General features: G+C 39.5%; 2 protein-coding genes across 12 annotated transcripts in view; one reads left to right on the forward strand and one right to left on the reverse strand.

The window, feature by feature from the left end:
• The window catches only part of l(2)k01209 (lethal (2) k01209), a 30,805-nt gene extending 22,024 nt beyond the window's left edge, over nt 1-8,781 (reverse strand). For 2 of the 11 annotated variants that reach the window (XM_071671506.1, XM_071671505.1), the window contains exons 1-2: nt 4,788-4,876; nt 1,708-1,838 (exon numbers count right to left, since the gene is read on the reverse strand). In XM_071671506.1, coding sequence (XP_071527607.1) covers nt 1,708-1,838; nt 4,788-4,876 — 220 coding nt within the window. Of the gene's footprint in view, nt 1-1,707; nt 1,839-3,963; nt 4,054-4,375; nt 4,396-4,548; nt 4,614-4,646; nt 4,761-4,787; nt 4,888-8,657 lie in introns of those variants that run through there. The other 9 variants (XM_071671504.1, XM_071671503.1, XM_071671514.1 and 6 more) reach the window with 8 other exon arrangements.
• Nucleotides 5,373-18,239, forward strand: LOC139754223 (dynein axonemal assembly factor 11-like). Its single transcript, XM_071671515.1, has 10 exons — nt 5,373-5,418; nt 7,183-7,350; nt 8,681-8,855; nt 9,915-10,093; nt 10,854-10,932; nt 11,139-11,247; nt 12,389-12,513; nt 14,116-14,281; nt 15,110-15,246; nt 17,048-18,239. The coding sequence occupies exons 1-10, from the start codon at nt 5,409-5,411 to the stop codon at nt 17,232-17,234; spliced, it is 1,335 nt and encodes a 444-aa protein (XP_071527616.1). The 5' UTR covers nt 5,373-5,408; the 3' UTR covers nt 17,235-18,239.
• Nucleotides 18,240-18,756: the final 517 nt, after the last annotated feature.

The raw sequence follows: 18,756 nt of genomic DNA on the forward strand, positions 1-18,756 counted from the left end.
ATTGACCTGAATTCAAACCTAATTTCCACTCATTCTCACCATGATGAGATATTATGAATTTGGAATTCCTCTTCTCTAGCTACAAATGCCAGTACTATATAGGAAGTTCATCACCAAAGATTTTATTTGATGCACAGCATCAGATTCTCCATGGACAGCTACAGATTGCTGTCACACCCATTTCAGATGGATGTAGCAATGACCTTAGTGTTTGTACAAATGAAAAAATCTGTATTGCATTTTTTCCTCAACAACCCTAAACTCCAGCTTTGCAATCTCCTCAGTCACTAAGAAAGATTTTGCATCTTAAGTTATGTACCTTCTCTAAAATTTTACATCAAAAATTATGTACCTGCTGAAGATTTTATGCACAAGACGTTCTTCCCCATTGCTCTAGCTTTGGGACATGGAGAAACTGTGATTCATACCAACAACTAAGGTTGAGGAAGAGAAAACTCTCTGGTCAGAGCCCTCTTGGATTAATGTCCAACTCAGCAAGTCACAAGGTGAGTGTCCCTCACCACTTAACAAGATCCATGAACCACTCTCGTGCAAAAAGCTAACAGGAGACTCAAATTTCTTCTCTATAAAAGCAGTCCTATTTGCCCGACCAAGCAAATCTCAACCTTCCAAGCAAAACATAGAGGAACCAGCCTAAGGATTGTGTAAAGACACATCATGGTTATAACCGAAAACAATATTCAAAATGAGATCTCAAGATCTTGCTCCAGAAATTACGACCTAAATTGTGGCCTTGCTGGGTAAAATGAATTGCTGTATAAACATTTCCCATCATGCTCTTAAGCACTCTTTGAACATATCTTGAATGATCTAAGATGAATGACCTTCCACTCTCTTTAAAATGTTTGGAGAAGCAAGGAAAGGACATTCCAGTATTATGCTTCCTGCTCGATCAAATAGGAAACCCATCATTTTTGTGTTGTAAATCCATTTCAGGGCAATTGTCCATGTGTCTGAAACACTTGATGGACATGAGGAGTACTATGTATAACTAAGCCCTCCGTAACAAACATCCTGATGTCCCAAATCTATAAGATGTAACATATGGTAAACATGACAAGCTAGGGTAATTCCACTGAATTAACAAACATCTCTTGGCCTCATATGTTTTATGATGGAGGTGAATCCTAAAGGATACAGCTCACATTGAGGGTAAAACTGATATGCATGTGGTTCTGTTTCTGTGAAAAAAATTTTGTTGATTATTCATTTGTTTACAATGTCTTCAAAAATGTTCATGCTTAATCATGCTTAAAAGTCCTCTAACTTTGGTAGACGAAGTCGTATTATGAAAAGTTAGTTATTCATTAAAGAATGAGCAAAGGAAGAACAAAACCAATACCTTTTTATTGTGCCTATATACAATAAACTGCAATATCACATAAGTTTCAAATTGTCCAACCAGTCCAAAAAACAATAAAAAACTGAGGTCAAGGTTGCTGGACTTTCACTTGGGAGAATTTAAGTGCAGTGGTTAATGAAGACATAAATGAAACCTATAATTGAGGGATTCAGTTTTCTTTATCTCACCATTTCACAGACTAAGAACTGTTTGATACTGAATAAGACAGCTGCCTTTTTGCACCAAAGTTCAGTATGTGCACTTAATTACCATATATCTTAATAGGACTATGAATGATTATATCATTTGAATGAAAATGTGTATTTGTCAATTCACTATTCCACCTTGTGTGGGAGTTTGTTGTGGTCCAGTAGATGGGGGCCGTGGAGTAGTAGGCTGACTGCTTTCCATGTCTCCTATGTCTGTGTTTGACTCCTCGTCCTCCATCTGGGGCACTGAACTATCCTCTCCTCCACTGTAAATGTAAAGGATTATAATGAGCATACTTGCAAACGAAATAATCTCCATAAAAAGATAAGAGCAAATTTCTAGCTGTCTATTGGCATTAACTCTATTCCTTATTACAAAGGGTGGGACACAAAGTACATATAACCTCACAAAGCACTCATAGACATCCTCAACTTGTGTCTATCTTAGTTAAGAAGCTTCACACTTTTTCTCTTTGTTCAGTAAGTTGATTTATGAAGTGAAGCCAGCATATACTCACACCATCTCTGTACGTGAAACATTTCCGTTGCGTCTAATCCCAAATCCCTACCATTACATATAGATTTAATCATGATTTCAATTCTCTGTTGTTAGAGAGAAAAACTAGGTGAGGTTTTCATAGGTCTGGTTGACCTTTATAAATATTTCAGCTGCTTTTACATTAATCAACCTCATATTTTCACCAATTTTCCATAGCCCTGCCCATCATTGACTTATGGTAAAGTATGAGTATAGCACAACTACTCTCTTTTTGAAGTTGGACAAAACAGGTATCAGTACATTCATTATACTTAGTAGAAGTGATATAGACTGTGTGATTTCCATAATTTTTTCTATCCTTGGATATAATAACTTGACAGTGAGATTGGCTGTGAAGATCAGCAAAAGTGTGTGCATGAAACATTTGTAGAAATCATCAGAACCTGTAGAAACTCATCATAACATTCTCTAGCAGCCAAGATTTAGAGTAGATATACATAAATAATAATGTGGTCTGCTGCAGAGGACTCTGTGAAAAGACCGCTGGGTGACAAAGCCACCAACTGCCCAGTATTTTGTCAAAAATATTTACATCTTTTGGTAGCTGCTGCAATGCTTTAAATAACCAGTGTCTTACATTTCAGTTACAGTATAACAGTGAAAATAAAGTTAAATCTTGGTAGCTACAGGAGGGTAGGTTAGGTTCTTTTGATTTCTACAGATGTTTCACATAGATATATGCTAAATAATCACATCATTTACTCTGACAATCATAAAGCCCATTATCACTTATTCATTCTCATATGATGAAACCAAGGAAGCTGTAATTCTTGTAGCTAAATCACTTCTTCATGTGAGGAATGTACAGATATAATTTTCATCTAAATTCATGAAGAAATAGAGTGGTAAGATTAAACTGATTATTTATCCAGTTTATCTATTATCATGTTATATTAAAAAATTTCTGCATTCAAATTAATCTCCCCTTTCAGATTTCACATTTATAGCATAAAATAATTAGTAAATATGGGGTTATTCAACTTATAAGCAGCAAGAAAACACATGTAGAAAATCAAAAGAACCTTTAAAAACTTCACCTTGTGGCTGAGATTTACCTTAATTTTCATCATTATAGGTGAACTATACGAAAGCTATTGTCACTGTCTTCCACATACCACCTGATGAAGAATGTTCACAAGAAATTTCATTTGCTGGGACAGATTTATGTGGAAGCAAAGGCACGCAGCATCCAAACCCCCCAACAAGTAAATGTAATGTGCTATTAAAACAATGAATATTCCATAAAACATCAAAAATATGGTAAATTTCATTGCTGTAGGATGTTTAGGTGAAGTTTTCATAAATTCTGTTGATTCTTACTTATGCTTCAGTCTAGTTTTTCTTCACATTTTCCCCAATTTACCTAGCCCTTCCTATTATCAACAACCAGTTGACACAGGGTTGCTTATTTGCCATTTCTCATCAGTACCTTTCTAATTCACTTATATATGTTAGAATATACTGAAATCTTTTCTTCCATTTCTAAAAGTTATTTAAGTGGTGCCTTTGAACTACGTACTTACCCACTGCATTAGGCTTTTGGATATTTTATTCACATCTGTTTATATCTTTTTACACGTTAGGTAAATTCCGTCTCCAAATGTTCAATTGAAATAAAATAGTTAAATGATTTTCATGATATAATGTACTTAATATACCTCCAAAAAATACAAGTTTACCTTTACTTTGTATAGTCTAAGTACCAAAGGTAACAATACCTGAAATAATTACTCTCTTCAGCTACAGAACATCCTGGTTTTCATAAAAATTCTTATCCAAGCACTAAAACCTCATCTCGTGTGAAACCACTGGAAACATTATCGGAAATATACCTGTTCAAGTTTCCTGTCAAAACGTTGATCAGTGAGAAGGCAAAGAGGTTCTTTGCTTTTCAAAAGCAGGTTTCACACTCCATGTCCATTCTGTAATTATATTATGTAAAGCAGGTAAGGTTTTATAAAATCTTAATTTAATCACATTGTACCCAGCCTCAAAATTTATACAGACTTGCATTGCATACAGTACTTGATTTTAACTCTTTATATTCATCAGGTATGCAGATTTATGTAGGGCTATTTCTGATACCTAAGAAACACCTCTTACCCACAGGAAATACTCCAAACACTGATATACATGTAGTCAAGTTTCAATTTAATGTGAAAAGTCTATTATCGAGAAAAGGGACCCCTTATACATCCAGTTATTAAACCAATACCATATTCTTTCAGTTTTCTTTCATCTTACCAGAAAATAAGTGATTAGAGTGATGTGTGGATCCAAGTATTTTAATAAAAATACCATATGACTACTGACCACATTCCTCATCCAGCACATAAAACTCCTCAAACTTTTGGGCGAAAAAACTGATGTTACCACCACAGTTCATCACTTCACATCCAGGAAGATCGATATCTTACTTCCCCAAAATATGCGGTGTCCGAGAGCCGGGGCCCCGCAGCCTCCCCATCTCCTGAACACACATCAGGATGCTCTTCAAGGCTTTCACGTTACCTACCGATAACTTCATTCCCACACAGGTCAACGACGATAGCCTTACAGCTTTTAGTCATATAACCAGTATTTACGTCAAAATTGGTGATAAATTTCTTTCAGTAAATACTCCAGGGCATGCTCTTGCCTCTGTGAAAAGACCGACCTGTCAGAGCTAGCCGAACTGGGAGGATCTTGCTTGAATCTACCAGACATCACCTCCTCTGAATTTTCCCCAGCTGCACTTGCGTCCATAGATTATTGCCATATTTCTGATCCTGTCATTATTAGTATTTAATATGCGCTAACAACTTAATAATATATAAAAATGTTGACTCTGCTTTAAAATCTAATATTTTTGGTACCTAAAAAAAATTCTTTTATGATCCAGGAAGTAAATAATATTACTCTAAAATTATAGAATAAACATTGTGCGTTTAGTTTGCTATCATACCTTGCGTTGCCATGACAACTTCCGTAAACAACTACAGACGACGAATCAGCTGATTAAAGAACTCTGCCAGGGATGTTAAGTTTGTCCAGGTAAAGTACAGAATATTTAGTTTGGGATGCTTTTAAACTACTACAACGAAATAAATATGCAACATTTGGCACATTTGCCTTCACATTGCCTCACTAAGGTACCCAGTTTAAGTTAACACGCTTTCTCTTTTGAAACAGGACCAAATGAAACTGCCGTCCTATACCTTTTACATGAAAACTTCTTAATTTGTTTTCTTTTATCTGTTTACAGGAGTGAGAGGTCACTTTAGCTGAGAGAAAAGGAATGACAAAAAGTAAGTACCTTACATAAGCTTTTTACCACAAAATAATAATGTAATCGTTGGAATAATCATCATTTTGGTAATTATCAGTCTTGAGTATGGTGATAATGATAATACCCTAGCTTAGCTTCGTTGTGGCATTTTTTTTTTAAACTAATGAATGAGAGGTGCCTTAGATTATTAATTTTCTAATAAATTTTGCTCGAACTGTTTCTGTCCCTTGTATTATCCTAATATGCAAAGTTATGTAGCTTTTGGCAAGAGATAAGAGACAGATTTGAAATCACTACAGGAATAGTCATCTTGCAAATAGATGGTCAGTATGAAAAAAATGATATTCAGTAGATAATCAAATGATATAATGTACTTGGAGTTGCTTCATTATGTATAAACAGTGTACAGATGTAGGAAATATCTGGAATGCTACCGTAGAAATAATGTGTTTGTGTGTTTGTTTTCATGTTTCTCTCGAAGATGTGTTTCTATGTGTCTTTAAACTGTGTCTGCTTACTTCGTAGGTGTGTGTGTTCTTACATCTGTCCACAGTGATGCATCTGGCCACCATATGACTGCGTCTGTCAACTGCTTGTCTTTGTATGCCTTCCAACCGTATCTGGTGTGTTTCTATTGACTATGTCTGTCTATTTACTTATGTCTTTGTCTACTGTGTCAGAGTATAGGCATTTAGAAATGCTGATGCAGCTTAGAATTTGACTTAGATCTCAGAATGTCTACGTAAGTGCTCACTCCTGTTACCCAAGTATTAGGTGTTCACGTCAGTAGCGGGAGTGCTGCGAGTGCAGTCGTAAAACGCTCGCACGGCCGATAAGATATTTGCAACTCAACCAAACAGCTTATCGACCCCAGTGCAGTAACCCACCTTATGAATCAGTAATAACCCCCGTGCTAAACCTTAAGGTACTTTCGTTGTTATCCTTGTCTAGCTTTAAGTCTCCCCTGACATTTGTTCTCTGTTCGCTCCCACTTAAGTACGTGTCACTTCACATGAGCAGCCCTTCTCTGAGCCCCCAAGCTTGGTTGTCCCCTGTGAGGGGACAGTATCAAAGGCCTTCCCCTCAGACCAAGAATACACAGTCCTCCCACCCTTCCATAGGTGTTCAGGGTGTTGCTAACTCTGTCATAAGAATTCTGCAGATTGGTCTTGCAAGATCTCTTTATCCTCTGAATCCATGTTGTTTCCCCACTTACATTTCATACCGCAGGGATATTCACTGCACCTCTGTGTGCTTTGGCTAAAAGTACCAGCGCTTACCGTCACTTCTTAAAATTTCATATATATATATATATATATATATATATATATATATATATATCCCTGGGGATTGGGGATTAAGAATACTTCCCACGTATTCCCTGCGTGTCGTAGAAGGCAACTAAAAGGGGAGGGAGCGGGGGGCTGGAAATCCTCCCCTCTCGTTTTTTTTTTTTTTTTTTTTTTTTTTTTTTTTTCAAAAGAAGGAACAGAGAATTGGGCCAGGTGAGGGTATTCCCTCAAAGGCCCATTCCTCTGTTCTTAATGCTACCTCGCTAACGCGGGAAATGGCGAATAGTTTAAAAGAAAGAAAAGATATATATATATATATATATATATATATATATATATATATATATATATATATATATATATATATATATATATATATATATATACTACTTGCCCCAGGAGTCCTTTCTATCATTGTGTGTGTGTGTGTGTGTGTGGTTTTAGTGTTTGCCTTTATGTGTGTGTTGTATTTAGAATGCTTATCCCGGCAGTCACGCTAGAACTCGTCCGAAAGCGTGCAGAGCACAATGATGGCGAGCTGTCCACGCTGGAGGAACTCTCCCTCCACCAGCAAGACATCGAGAAGATTGAACACCTGCACCGCTGGTGTCCGCGCCTGCGCATACTTTACCTGCAGGGTAACCTCATTGCCAAGATTGGTAGGTTATGTGAAGAGTTAATCATCACCTTCCCTTGCTTGTGTGGTATGGTTAACCTCAACGTTATCTCGATACCAGTTGTCTATAGTTCCCTCTTACCTCCATACTAGTCATCTAGGTTAACTTGATACTAGTTATCTATAGCTGTTTGATACTAGTTATCTATAGCACCAGGTTAACCCGATACTAGTTATCTACAGTACCAGGTTAACTCGATACTGGTTGTCTACAGTACCAGGTTAACTCGATACTGGTACTGTAGGTTAACTCTAGGTTAACTCTATACTAGTTATCTACAGTACCAGGTTAACTCGATACTAGTTATCTATAGCTGTAGGTTAACTCGATCCTAGTTATCTACAGTTAACTCGATATTAGTTATCTATAGCACTAGGTTAACTCGATACTAGTTATCTACAGTACCAGGTTAACTCGATACTGGTTATCTGTAGCTCTAAGGTTAACTATACTAGTTAGCTGTTGCTTCAGGTTGCAGTAAACCCATTGGCTGTAGCTCTGTGATAGTATGCCAGTTATCTATAGCTTCAGTGTTATCAGTATCATTACAGTAATCATCAGTGTATCATGACAGACGGTTACTCTAACGCCATTGGTTAGCTTACCTCTAGCTGTTTGTACTTAATTGCACACGTTACCTTGCCCTATTGTAACGGGATTTCCAAGTGCAGAAGACATATACAGAGAGATATATAGATAGATAAGATGGTGGATCAACCTTACATTTTCCAACCTTATTGTCTCAAAGCCTGTAGGCGCTTTAAGCCACGCTGATCTGTATTTGTCTCTTGTCCAAAATGAACTTAACCCATTCTAACTTAAAGAAATATTGTTATTTTGGATAACTCAAACTTTAGTTTTTTAACTCATTGTGTTAATCACTTTGATATAGATTATGGTATAGATTATAAAGTTCACTTAATGTGAATGAACAGAGTTGATGTGACTGATATGATTATCTTAAACTATGATGGCTTGGAGATGATATCGGCTTATGTTAAATCCCTCATAAGGTTTTACTGGGTTCTGCATGCATTTGGTTACACCGCGAGGAGAAATTTACCATCGGTGGGGCTCTATCATCGTCAGCGGACGGAAAGGAGTACAAATGTCTCTTCTGTGAACCTTCTCTCTCCAAAGAAAGTCCCACATTTTCTACTCCTGATCTCATTGTAGCTGTAGGAGCCTCATAAAAAGTGGGTTCTGGGGTTATCTAATCAAAACGATATTCTCATTTTGAACCTCTCTGACCTGAAGTGACCTAATCCACCGTGAAGTATGCTGCTGACCTGGTGTGACCTGTGTTGTGCAGAGAACGTGGGTCGGCTGCGGGATCTGGAGTACTTGAACTTGGCATTGAACAACCTTGAGTGTGTGGAGGGACTCGACCGTTGCCATGCACTACACAAACTCGACCTCACCGCCAACTTCATCTACGACCTCACCTCACTCCTCAGCCTCCAGGACCTGCCCGACCTCAGGGAACTGTGAGCCTCTAGTGTGATTACAAGTTCTGGAAAACAGGGTTAGCGAGGACTGGTAGATATAATGATCACACTTGTCCGTGATGGTGGTATGAAGGTGAAATCGCATCGTCGTTGAATAATGTCTTAATTGCCAATACTAAGACCTTTAATTTGTCCCCAGGCAATTTTTAAGCCCATCCCAGCATTAACCAGACAATTATGAGAGAATTGACAAACACGAAAACACAAGAAAAGCTGTTTATGACACGCCCTGCTACCCAGGTCAACCCCCACCACCTGACCCCCCCTTAATCACTCTTCCTTACAAGAGTTGCTACCAAACAAATGAGACAGTGCTTAGCCTAGAAGATTGGTGTTGTACGGCGGGAACCAAGTATGATCTTGGGATTTAAATTACTTTGTTAAGTTCTAGCACCTGATGAGGTGGATTGTCTCCACGAAACATGTTCCACATGTTTAGAAAAATTAGTGTGAAATGCAATTGCATGAACTACTAAAGTGCGATTTCACCTTCATATATATCTATATATTATTGAGTCCTGGGTACCTCTTGCTTTGTAAGATTTGTTAGGTCAAGTCAGTAGATCTCAATATACTAAGATGAAAATAATCTAATCAAGTCACATTACCTTAACTAGTTTACTACCGTACGTTTCCAGTCACAATATCATCTAAGTAATTAATGGAGCAGATAGAATTAACAGAGCTGGTATACGAGAGTATATTTCACGACATACCATTCATCTGAGCCAGCTTATAGGAGTGTTATAGGTCCATTATAAGTCATTGTGACGAACAAGCTAGTATCTAGATTATATGTCTTAACGTACTGAAATATATTAGGCCTGACGCACAAGATATGTCATCAAACACATTGCGTATATCAGAATACAAAAAACTTAAGTGAGGATGTGTGAAGAGTAGCCAGTTAGCATATTATAGCGTTGTTTCAGAACGTAGGGATACAAGCCACAAGGTAGAATGAGTGACCAAATCGACAGGTACCCGAGGGACTTTACATGTACCTGACGAAGGTGTTAAATCTGACTACATCCGCAGGTACTTGACTGGCAACCCGTGCACTAGTTATCGAGGGTACCGGGGCTGGCTCGTGTGTAACTTGCCCTCCGTGCAGGAGCTAGACGGTACGCTCATCTCCAGGTCAGAGAGGCTCAGGGCATTGCAGGAGCTCACTCAATCAGACTCAACCGTGAGGATCGACCAACAGCAGGCTCTGGGTGAGGGCTAAAGTCTCATTAACTATTCCATTTTGAAGTACAGCATGAATGCATAAAATGAGGGAGCTTGCCTTTCAAGTGGAGGGGTGTGTGTGTGTGTGTGTGTGTGTTTGTGGATGGCGGGATGTTGTCGCAAGGACCGTAATGTGTGTCGAGGAAATTGGAAAGAGGATGAATGTGGCTGGCCTGGCTTTGATGAGTCGCCTTAGTTGGTTGGGTAGCTGGTTATCTGGTCGTCAAGTCATTACCATCAGTCGAGAAGTCTTGATCAATTTCCTCAGGTGTCCACCATAATTCTGAGATTATACACGCGCTCAGCTGCGTATATGTCCCTTAGGAGTGCTTCAGAGCAAAAGCGACAAAATGCAGATGTTTTGTTTACAATACCTTCAGTGCCAGTGCACTTTAAGCATGGAATAATTGGTGTAACATTGGTGTGGTCATCTGTATCGCTGGTGTAGGTTATATTGCGAAAACATTTAGAGTGGAAAAAGGGCGTGGTTCTGTGCGCGCCTGTGGAACCTGGCAGTGGAAAGTATATGACTCGAGGAGAAAATATGGCTTAGGAAGTGTCTGGGAAACCTGGCGGTGGAGGGGGTGTGGCTCCGAGCGTGTCTGTAAGGGTTGGTTTATGAGAGAAGTGGCCATATTCCACCTGATGTGCATTGTCTCTTCTCTGTCGTACTCTTTTTTGCTCTATTTTAGTGGTTTGTTGGTGCAATTTCCTGTTGCTGGTTGATACAATAGTCATCTTTTACAGAGAAGCGAGCAAAGGAAAAAGCAAAGTACGAAGAAAGTGAGAGAAAGGAGGAGAGTGAAGACGAAAAAGACGATGAAGAGTAAGTCAGGAATTGGTATTATCTTTGTCTTGTTTAGGCCTAATGGGATCTGTCAGAAAAATAACAGTAACTAGAGTAGTTCTCCATTGTCTTCGTGGCATCTCAATAATCATAACGCTATGAATTACGATTTTCAGAAGGGAAAAGGTTTTCTTTTAAAAGGCAACATATTGACCAAGCGTTGATTATCGTTTGCCGTGACGCAGGTGGTGGAAAGGGCCGAGCGAACCGACGCCCGAGGCACGCATTGCCATACACCGCCACATTGCCCGCCGTCGCCAGGAGCACCAGAGTTCGTCCCAACACACCAAGAAGGTGACTATCATCCTCTTGTCTATCTTCATCCTGTTATCTTGTTATATTTACAGACATGAGGAATTCTGTATTTCATCCACTGTGAACGGCTGAACAATGAACAGTCATTCTACTTGCGATGAGAAATTTTAATGATATCCTCCATGTTTGTCTGAACAAGGATTCATGAGGGTAGATGTTATTTGAAGTGTTTTAGATTACATCTCGACACTGATTAACTTCAAACCTTTCACTATGATACTGATGTGTGAATTTATTATCCTCTCTTGATTTTTTTCTATTTTCTCTCAGGTGTAATTTTGTTCGTGATAAGTTATTATAATGTACTTTATTCATCCAATGTAATTCTTTTTGAAGACACAATTTGCTCATGATGAGAGAAAGTCATAGCAAAAACTAATGATAGATCATTTTTAAAGGATTCTGAATTAAAGTTACCGGCAACCTGCCATTTCTATTTTTGGAGTGAACCCTCGGAGCGTTGCGTTGGCCATTGGTGTTCCCCTCGTCTCTGTATATGAGTTATCTCCATAAATATGGGCAAGAAAGCTTAATCAGAATTGACTAAAGATTTCACAATTATTGATCATCACATCCCATTTTGCTCGGTTGCCTAACTATTATTATGTTCGTCAGCTTTTGAAATTCTCAACGTAAGTAGGATGATGAAGGGTTGCTTTAAGGTAAAAGCAAGGTTAGTGCAGGGGGAATATACCCCAGTTGGCCCTCTTAGTGGCCGTAGTTGGAATGAATTCTTGACGAGGGTGTACCCTGGGGAAGTCGCTTCTTAACGGATGGAACAGTACAAAATTACCCTGACGGCCGCCAGATCGATCTACCTTTGCCATATTATTTACCTCCTCGGTTTTGTACATGTTGATACACACCATCACCACAATAATGTATGTGTTATATATCAGTGCAGTAGATTGTTCCTTGCAAAATATAAATTCTTGTTCACCAACTTATCATTGACTCTTTGTGTACTTGCTATCACTTCTCATAAGACCCATTCCTTTACATGTAAAACGCAACTTTCATCATGATATGACAGTACTTGATTCGTGGCTTATTGTAAGAATATGTTTTGCCAGTGATCAAGGTGTGCTAATGCCTTTGTGTGTGTGTTTGTGTGGAGCAGAGCCGAGCGGTGCGGCTCTTCACCAGCGACGGCCGGCCGCTCAACGCCAACGCCGCCAAACTCGAGTTCCAGCTGACGGAAGATGAAGACAATAATTGCTTCAAACTGGAAGTTCACACTTACAAGTGAGGACCACTTTCCGACTGTTGCCTTTTAATGCTCTTTGCAGATTAGTAAAGCGGATATTTCCCCACGAAGTTCAGCAGAATTTACCAGATGGTGCAAAGAAGTGACTGTAATAAGTGTTGGTGTTGATAATATGAGAGAATTAAGATACTCCATTCACATGTCAAGATGAGATTTAACGTGATAGAAAACATTGCAGCGAAATTCACAAGGAATGTCCAAATTGCTTAATGATTTGCAGTGCAAGATATTAAGCACAACATGCCAGCCACATAGCTAAATATAGTAACAAACAATATAGAATAAAACTATACGATGGTGCGTTTCACCTCTGATGTTCTTTTGCCAACAGTGGCATGAGCTGGTGGGTACCCGACCATGGCTTGTTTTATTCACCCCGCAACAGAGACATGCTTTTAAAACGAAAGAAGTAGAACAACAATCCGACACAATCTGAAATTCTGCTGTTATATTTTCGTTTTGAAATCCAGGTAAGGTATCAGTAAAGTCCTTTGTAATTATTTTACTTCGTTTCACAAAATCATAGGCGTAAACGTGGTCTTATGGCTTTAACTGTAGACGCACTTAAAAGGCAAGGGAATGTCTATATGTAGGTTACATAAATATTGTGAGCATATTTTTTTTTTTTATAGTAACCGATATGACACGGGCAATATCATCACAGAATCGTTGCCATTTCAAATGATAAAGTATAACTTACGAGAATATGAATGAAAGGATTAATTAGAAGTCATGTATTTGTGGACTTAGTTCTATAGGTGGAAAGGCCATATATATGAAAAAGAATAGATAGAAGAGGAAGAGAATTACAGTTCAAGGAAAGAAGGGGGGTATCATAACGGTTAGTGCCCGTGTGATTGGCTGCACCACAGAAACTACGGATGCAGCAGCAAATTACGTGTCACTGGGTCCAAGCCTCAGTAGGTTATCAAACGCAAGAAGCTCACGTAGTAGGGCTATAATGAACGAGCAAAAATAAATCGTTGCATGACCAAAAGTGGCTGTAGACCTGATTCATATTGAAAAGTCAGAACTTATCTACTGGATCGCCATAGCCATCAGTCAGTACGAACCGATACTCTTAGCTGCTACGATTCTCCATAAGCATAACTGATTCTTCTTTCCATCACCTGGAAAAGAAGATTCATGACCTCAATAGCTATCCCTTAATATGTTTTCAGGTCATTTGTGGATTCTCGGTTGATGTGACGTTACAAAATGTGAATGAGCCTTAATCGTTATTATGCTTTATTCTAACTTATGAATTTCTTAACCCATTAGACCCGTTCATCCGAAAATTAATGAAAGGTATGAAAGATAAAGCAGTCATTCTTGACTAGGCTGTAGTTTACAAATTATTGTATGCATATTTTTAAGAAGTAATTACTGCGCGTCTTTGTTGTGTCGCAATACCTGTAACGTAACGGTTAGTTTTACTAGTATTTATATCACGAGGTAGGACATATGTTTTTCTGTATGTGTTGCACTTCATAGTTGTCAAACATATTTGATTTTCAGATTTCATGTTCAATTGCTTTAAACTAAGTCAGAGTGAGGAAGAGTGTGTCATGTGTGTGCAGGTATCTGGACGCGACTCTGGTGGATTGTGACGTGCAGCCATGGTACGTGCGTGTGACAGTGCGGGGCAAGGTGCTCCAGCTGGTGCTGCTGGAGGAGGTCAGGCCAGGTCAAGCTACAGCCCTCAGGTCCCAGGTCACAGGGCATCTTCTAGTCACCATGCCCAAGGTAAGACTCGAACTCGTGTTCATTGGTCTAACCTTTCCTGGGTTTAACCGCGCAATGTGACTGGTTAAGGAGTTCACCCTCCACATGCGCGCTGTTCAAGAATGAGCCTTAGAAGAAAAAGATACTCATTTGGCTCTTTCCTGTGTAACTTCTTTTGGAAGTAATACAGTAGGGGAAGATTTCCAGTCCCCCCCCCCCCCACCTGTCACCTTCGTCATGCAGGAGACACGTTGGCAGTAATCGTTCTTCCCTATCCCAAGGGGCATATAGTCTTCATGTAATGTATATTGGGGTCGACGTGCTGTCTGGTATGACTAAGAAAAGGTCTGTGTGGCCTGGTTGTGCATAGAGAAGTAGGGTTTCTGTGCATTACATATGACAGCATGAGGATTGATGTTGGCAGATGCGGCCTTTCTTCGTCTGTTCCTGGCGCTACCTCGCTAACGCGGGAGACGACGATCAATGGGAGAGGGGTTGGGGGTTGAGATGTATGTAATGATAAGTAGGACTGTAATCCTGGAGAGCGTTGCAACACTGGCTTCAGAATGCTAGTATTGCGTAAAGGTCCTTGATTTACAGAATAAACACATAAAACACTGCACTAATTACATACCTGCGCACTTAGTCTCGAAATACATATGAGTTGACTCTAATTCTGTTGCCATTGTTCTTGAAGAATAAAGCGAGTAATGATTATAATATGATATATAAGAGAGCAGCAGAGCTATCTTCGCAGTCAAAACGTTATCCAGTTAACTTTATGGAATGGTAAGTGACGGGATTTCGCTGGCTGGATCCTTAGTAATGTTTGTTTTCCCACCTGGTCAGCTGGCGGATCCGTGGCGACCAGTAAGTACCTGCCCGCCGCAGAAGATAACACCTGCAACGTCCTCCAATTCGGCACAGAGTACCTACCTCCCTCACACCACCACCACTCCATCACCAGCCCACACTGAATGCGAGAGGTAAGTGTTGGTAACCAGACCTGACACTCGAAGCTGAATCCTGTGATTTTTAGCCAGCGATTTTGACCACCACGCCACTCTTTTTGAGGAGGTAATGCATTAAATACTGCAGCATTATTTTTTTTTTATTCCTGCAAATTTTTTTCCTGCATATACATTTTCATATTTACTTTTATTGAAGATTTTCATGTCATATGTGAATAATTTTTTCCGCACTAGATTAATTTAACCGCTGACAGTGTTCGGCGGTATTATTACTTTTAGCTTTTTCAACCAACTTTCTATGATAGGTTAATTTTTAGAGTAATGAATAACTATTATTATTGAATGAAAACAGACTGGTTTATGTGTAGGTATATATTGCCCACCTTGCTTGTCTTTTATCTTAAGGTGAGTAATATTCTCAATACAAGGAAGAATTAAGATATATTTACATAACCGTTCATATTGCATTTTAGCATTGGTGCTCGAAATATGACTTGTGAAATATTAAGAAATAATGTTGACTTTAACGCTGGTTTTGTTATTCCTTTGAAGATTATAGTCTTGTGTGTAGGTAATTCATATTTGTGTTAGGGAAAGAGAGAGCTTTACTTTCGTTGTGCCCCGTCTGCCTTGTAGACATAGCATGTCTCGACATTTGTTAAACACATCACAGTTTACCTCATCCTCAAACTGGATGATGGACAGCTAAGTTGAGGTTAGGTTTGAGCGGCTGCTCTGCCTGAGACTTGTAACCGGGCAAATAGATTGCAACACACACACACACACACACACACACACATATATATATATATATATATATATATATATATATATATATATATATATATATATATCTTTTAAACTATTCGCCATTTCCCGCGTTAGCGAGGTAGCGTTAAGAACAGAGGACTGGGCCTTTGTGGAATATCCTCACCTGGCCCCCCTCTGTTCCTCCTTTTGGAAAATTAACTTGGTGTGTATAGATCCGTAATGTGTTGCAGTCCCACTAACATGAGTATCAAATCGTGATAATGAATATTGAGAAGTAAACAGCGGTGCGATCCAGTGTGACTTTATTCATCTCGTGTGGGTTACATTCATGGCTTCTTCAGAGATAAGTGAAAAGCGTAATACAGACAAGCTTTGTCTCCCTCTCAATCAGCAGAATAAAGGTTGTGGTGCCAGAGGAGCGTGTAGCAATGTACCCTGCGCTCTTGTACCCAAAGGGCAAGGGAGTGAGTGGTGTAGGTTCATTTACCACACTCTGAGCCTGCCTCAACTGGGCTAGGCTATTGGTGGGGTCGCTCCTGCCTGTGGTGCAATCGTCCTATGATAAAATATCAGTTATTATATAGGTCCTTTTTGTCACCAACTGTTAACTAACATCAAAATTAGAGCACTTATGTCTTCGTAATAGGCAACAAAGACAGCTTAATCTGTATATAGTGCATATGAAATATATGACCATATTACAACTAGAATGATGTACAGTATTCAGTGTAAAACTGTCCCGGAGAGTAAGCAGAAAGTTGTTGACAAATATCGTACACTATTCCCTCTTCACACGTAAGAATAACGACTGGTTATGCAGATTTCTCTGGATACCCTTGCATGACCTATCACTCTGAAACCGTCGCTAATTATCAAATAATCAAATTGTGATCCATACTCTCCATGTCATATGTTTTTATATGATAATCTAATAGATTATGATTTTTATCTCTCAGCTTTATCTCGCTTTTCCTCTAGTTAGCTCTCTTATACCAGCGCTGTTTGATATCAAAGAATTCCAGAACAACGTTTTCCATCTTTCCAGGCAAGGTAACTATCTGGAGGTCGGGGAGAGCAGCTCCACGGTGGACTACACCAAGATCGTGAACAATTCAGCGGGTGAGGTCCCGCCAGCCCACGGCCTAGCCACCACTCGCACCCGCCACCTTCCACCAGACCGACCTAACTCACCGGACTTTGTAGACGACGCTGATGTCCCTTCCTTGGTGTAGAAGCAGAGACGCTCTCAGTAGAGAGAGGAAAAAAAAAAAGGTTTACAGAACGTTCATCGTCTTGTAGGGTAGAAAGGAATTTCTGTAATTCGCACGGATTAGATTTTTCAGTTCCAACAAATTTATGAATCGGATACACAACGCCACCAAATGAAGTAACATGGGATGAGCGGCTTCCAGTGTAATTCCACCTTAACATGCATAGCACCCAATTCTTCACAGAAACCCTTGACCCTTCTTACTCAAACCAACTTCATAGCTAGCCATCACCCCCATGCCGAAACAAATACCTCACCCCAGCCACACAGTTCAGCAACCAGTACTCGCAGATACCTCTTCCGCTAGCACACTCAAAACTGACAGGACTTTTTCACTCTTATTATGACTCCCACATCCCACCCGAATCTAAAACTCTTCGTCACCAGACATACGCTCATCTCATACTACACTCCCTACGCTTATTTTTTCGTCTCCGCTCAGGACACCGTCTATTCTCTCCAAAATTACACACGAGCAGCATATAACACGATTCCTCGTACCATAGCTGCAGCTTCCACACGGAAGACACTGAACACATATTCCTCCACTTTCCTCCATTCACCCAACAGAGATGGACGTATAACATCCCCACGCGTCTTGTGGTCCCGACTTAAGCGCTACAAATCCCGTTAGGAAAAGTTCCTGAGGCTAAAAGGTAAGGTAAGGTAAGAATCAACGTCTGCGACGTGAAATTTTTGCATTTTTTTTTCATACACTCTTTTTGTATATAAGTCAAGCCGCACCTTGAATTTAGCATACATCATACATGTACAAGCAACAAGACATGGGTATATGATGGACATGTGATCTGGGGCAGCAGCCAGAGGTGGGGTGTGGTAACACTCGTGTTGACCTTGGCAGCGGCAACCTACAAGTAGGCAGAGGCACCAGTTAAATTGACAGGATCTCGTCTTACGGACTAAGCATTCACTTACGTGAACGTTGAATATATGTTAAAAACCTGGACCTATGTCGATATGATTTTCCTTACATATTATGATACTTAAGAATATGTATACATGCATTATATTTTACGTACAAATATCTCCTATATGCTCAGAATAGACCACGCATCTGTTGTTTGCCTCTCTCTCTCTCTCTCTCTCTCTCTCTCTCTCTCTCTCTCTCTCTCTCTCTCTCTCTCTCTCTCTCTCTCTCTCTCTCTCTCTCTCTCTCTCTCTCTCTCTGAGTTGTTCAAGGTTGCTCTGATTCGCACATCATCCTTTTCCATTCCGATATGGACTTAGCTTAAAAGCACCAAAATATAGCACATTCATAAATAGTTTTACAGTAGCACACCAGTATTTAAAGTTTTTGTTAAACACTTGCTGGACTTATTTTGTTCGTCACCACAAAAAAGACTTATTTTTTCTCTAATTAATTATTCAGCGGTTTGGATAATGTCAAGAGGTCAAAGCTCTTTGGTAGATTCAAAGGTTACGTGTTTACGATGGAGGTTTTATATAGCATAACGAGCACTACA

This window comes from Panulirus ornatus, chromosome 16, assembly GCF_036320965.1.
Source record: "Panulirus ornatus isolate Po-2019 chromosome 16, ASM3632096v1, whole genome shotgun sequence".
In the NCBI taxonomy this organism is placed as follows: Eukaryota; Metazoa; Arthropoda; class Malacostraca; order Decapoda; family Palinuridae; genus Panulirus; species Panulirus ornatus.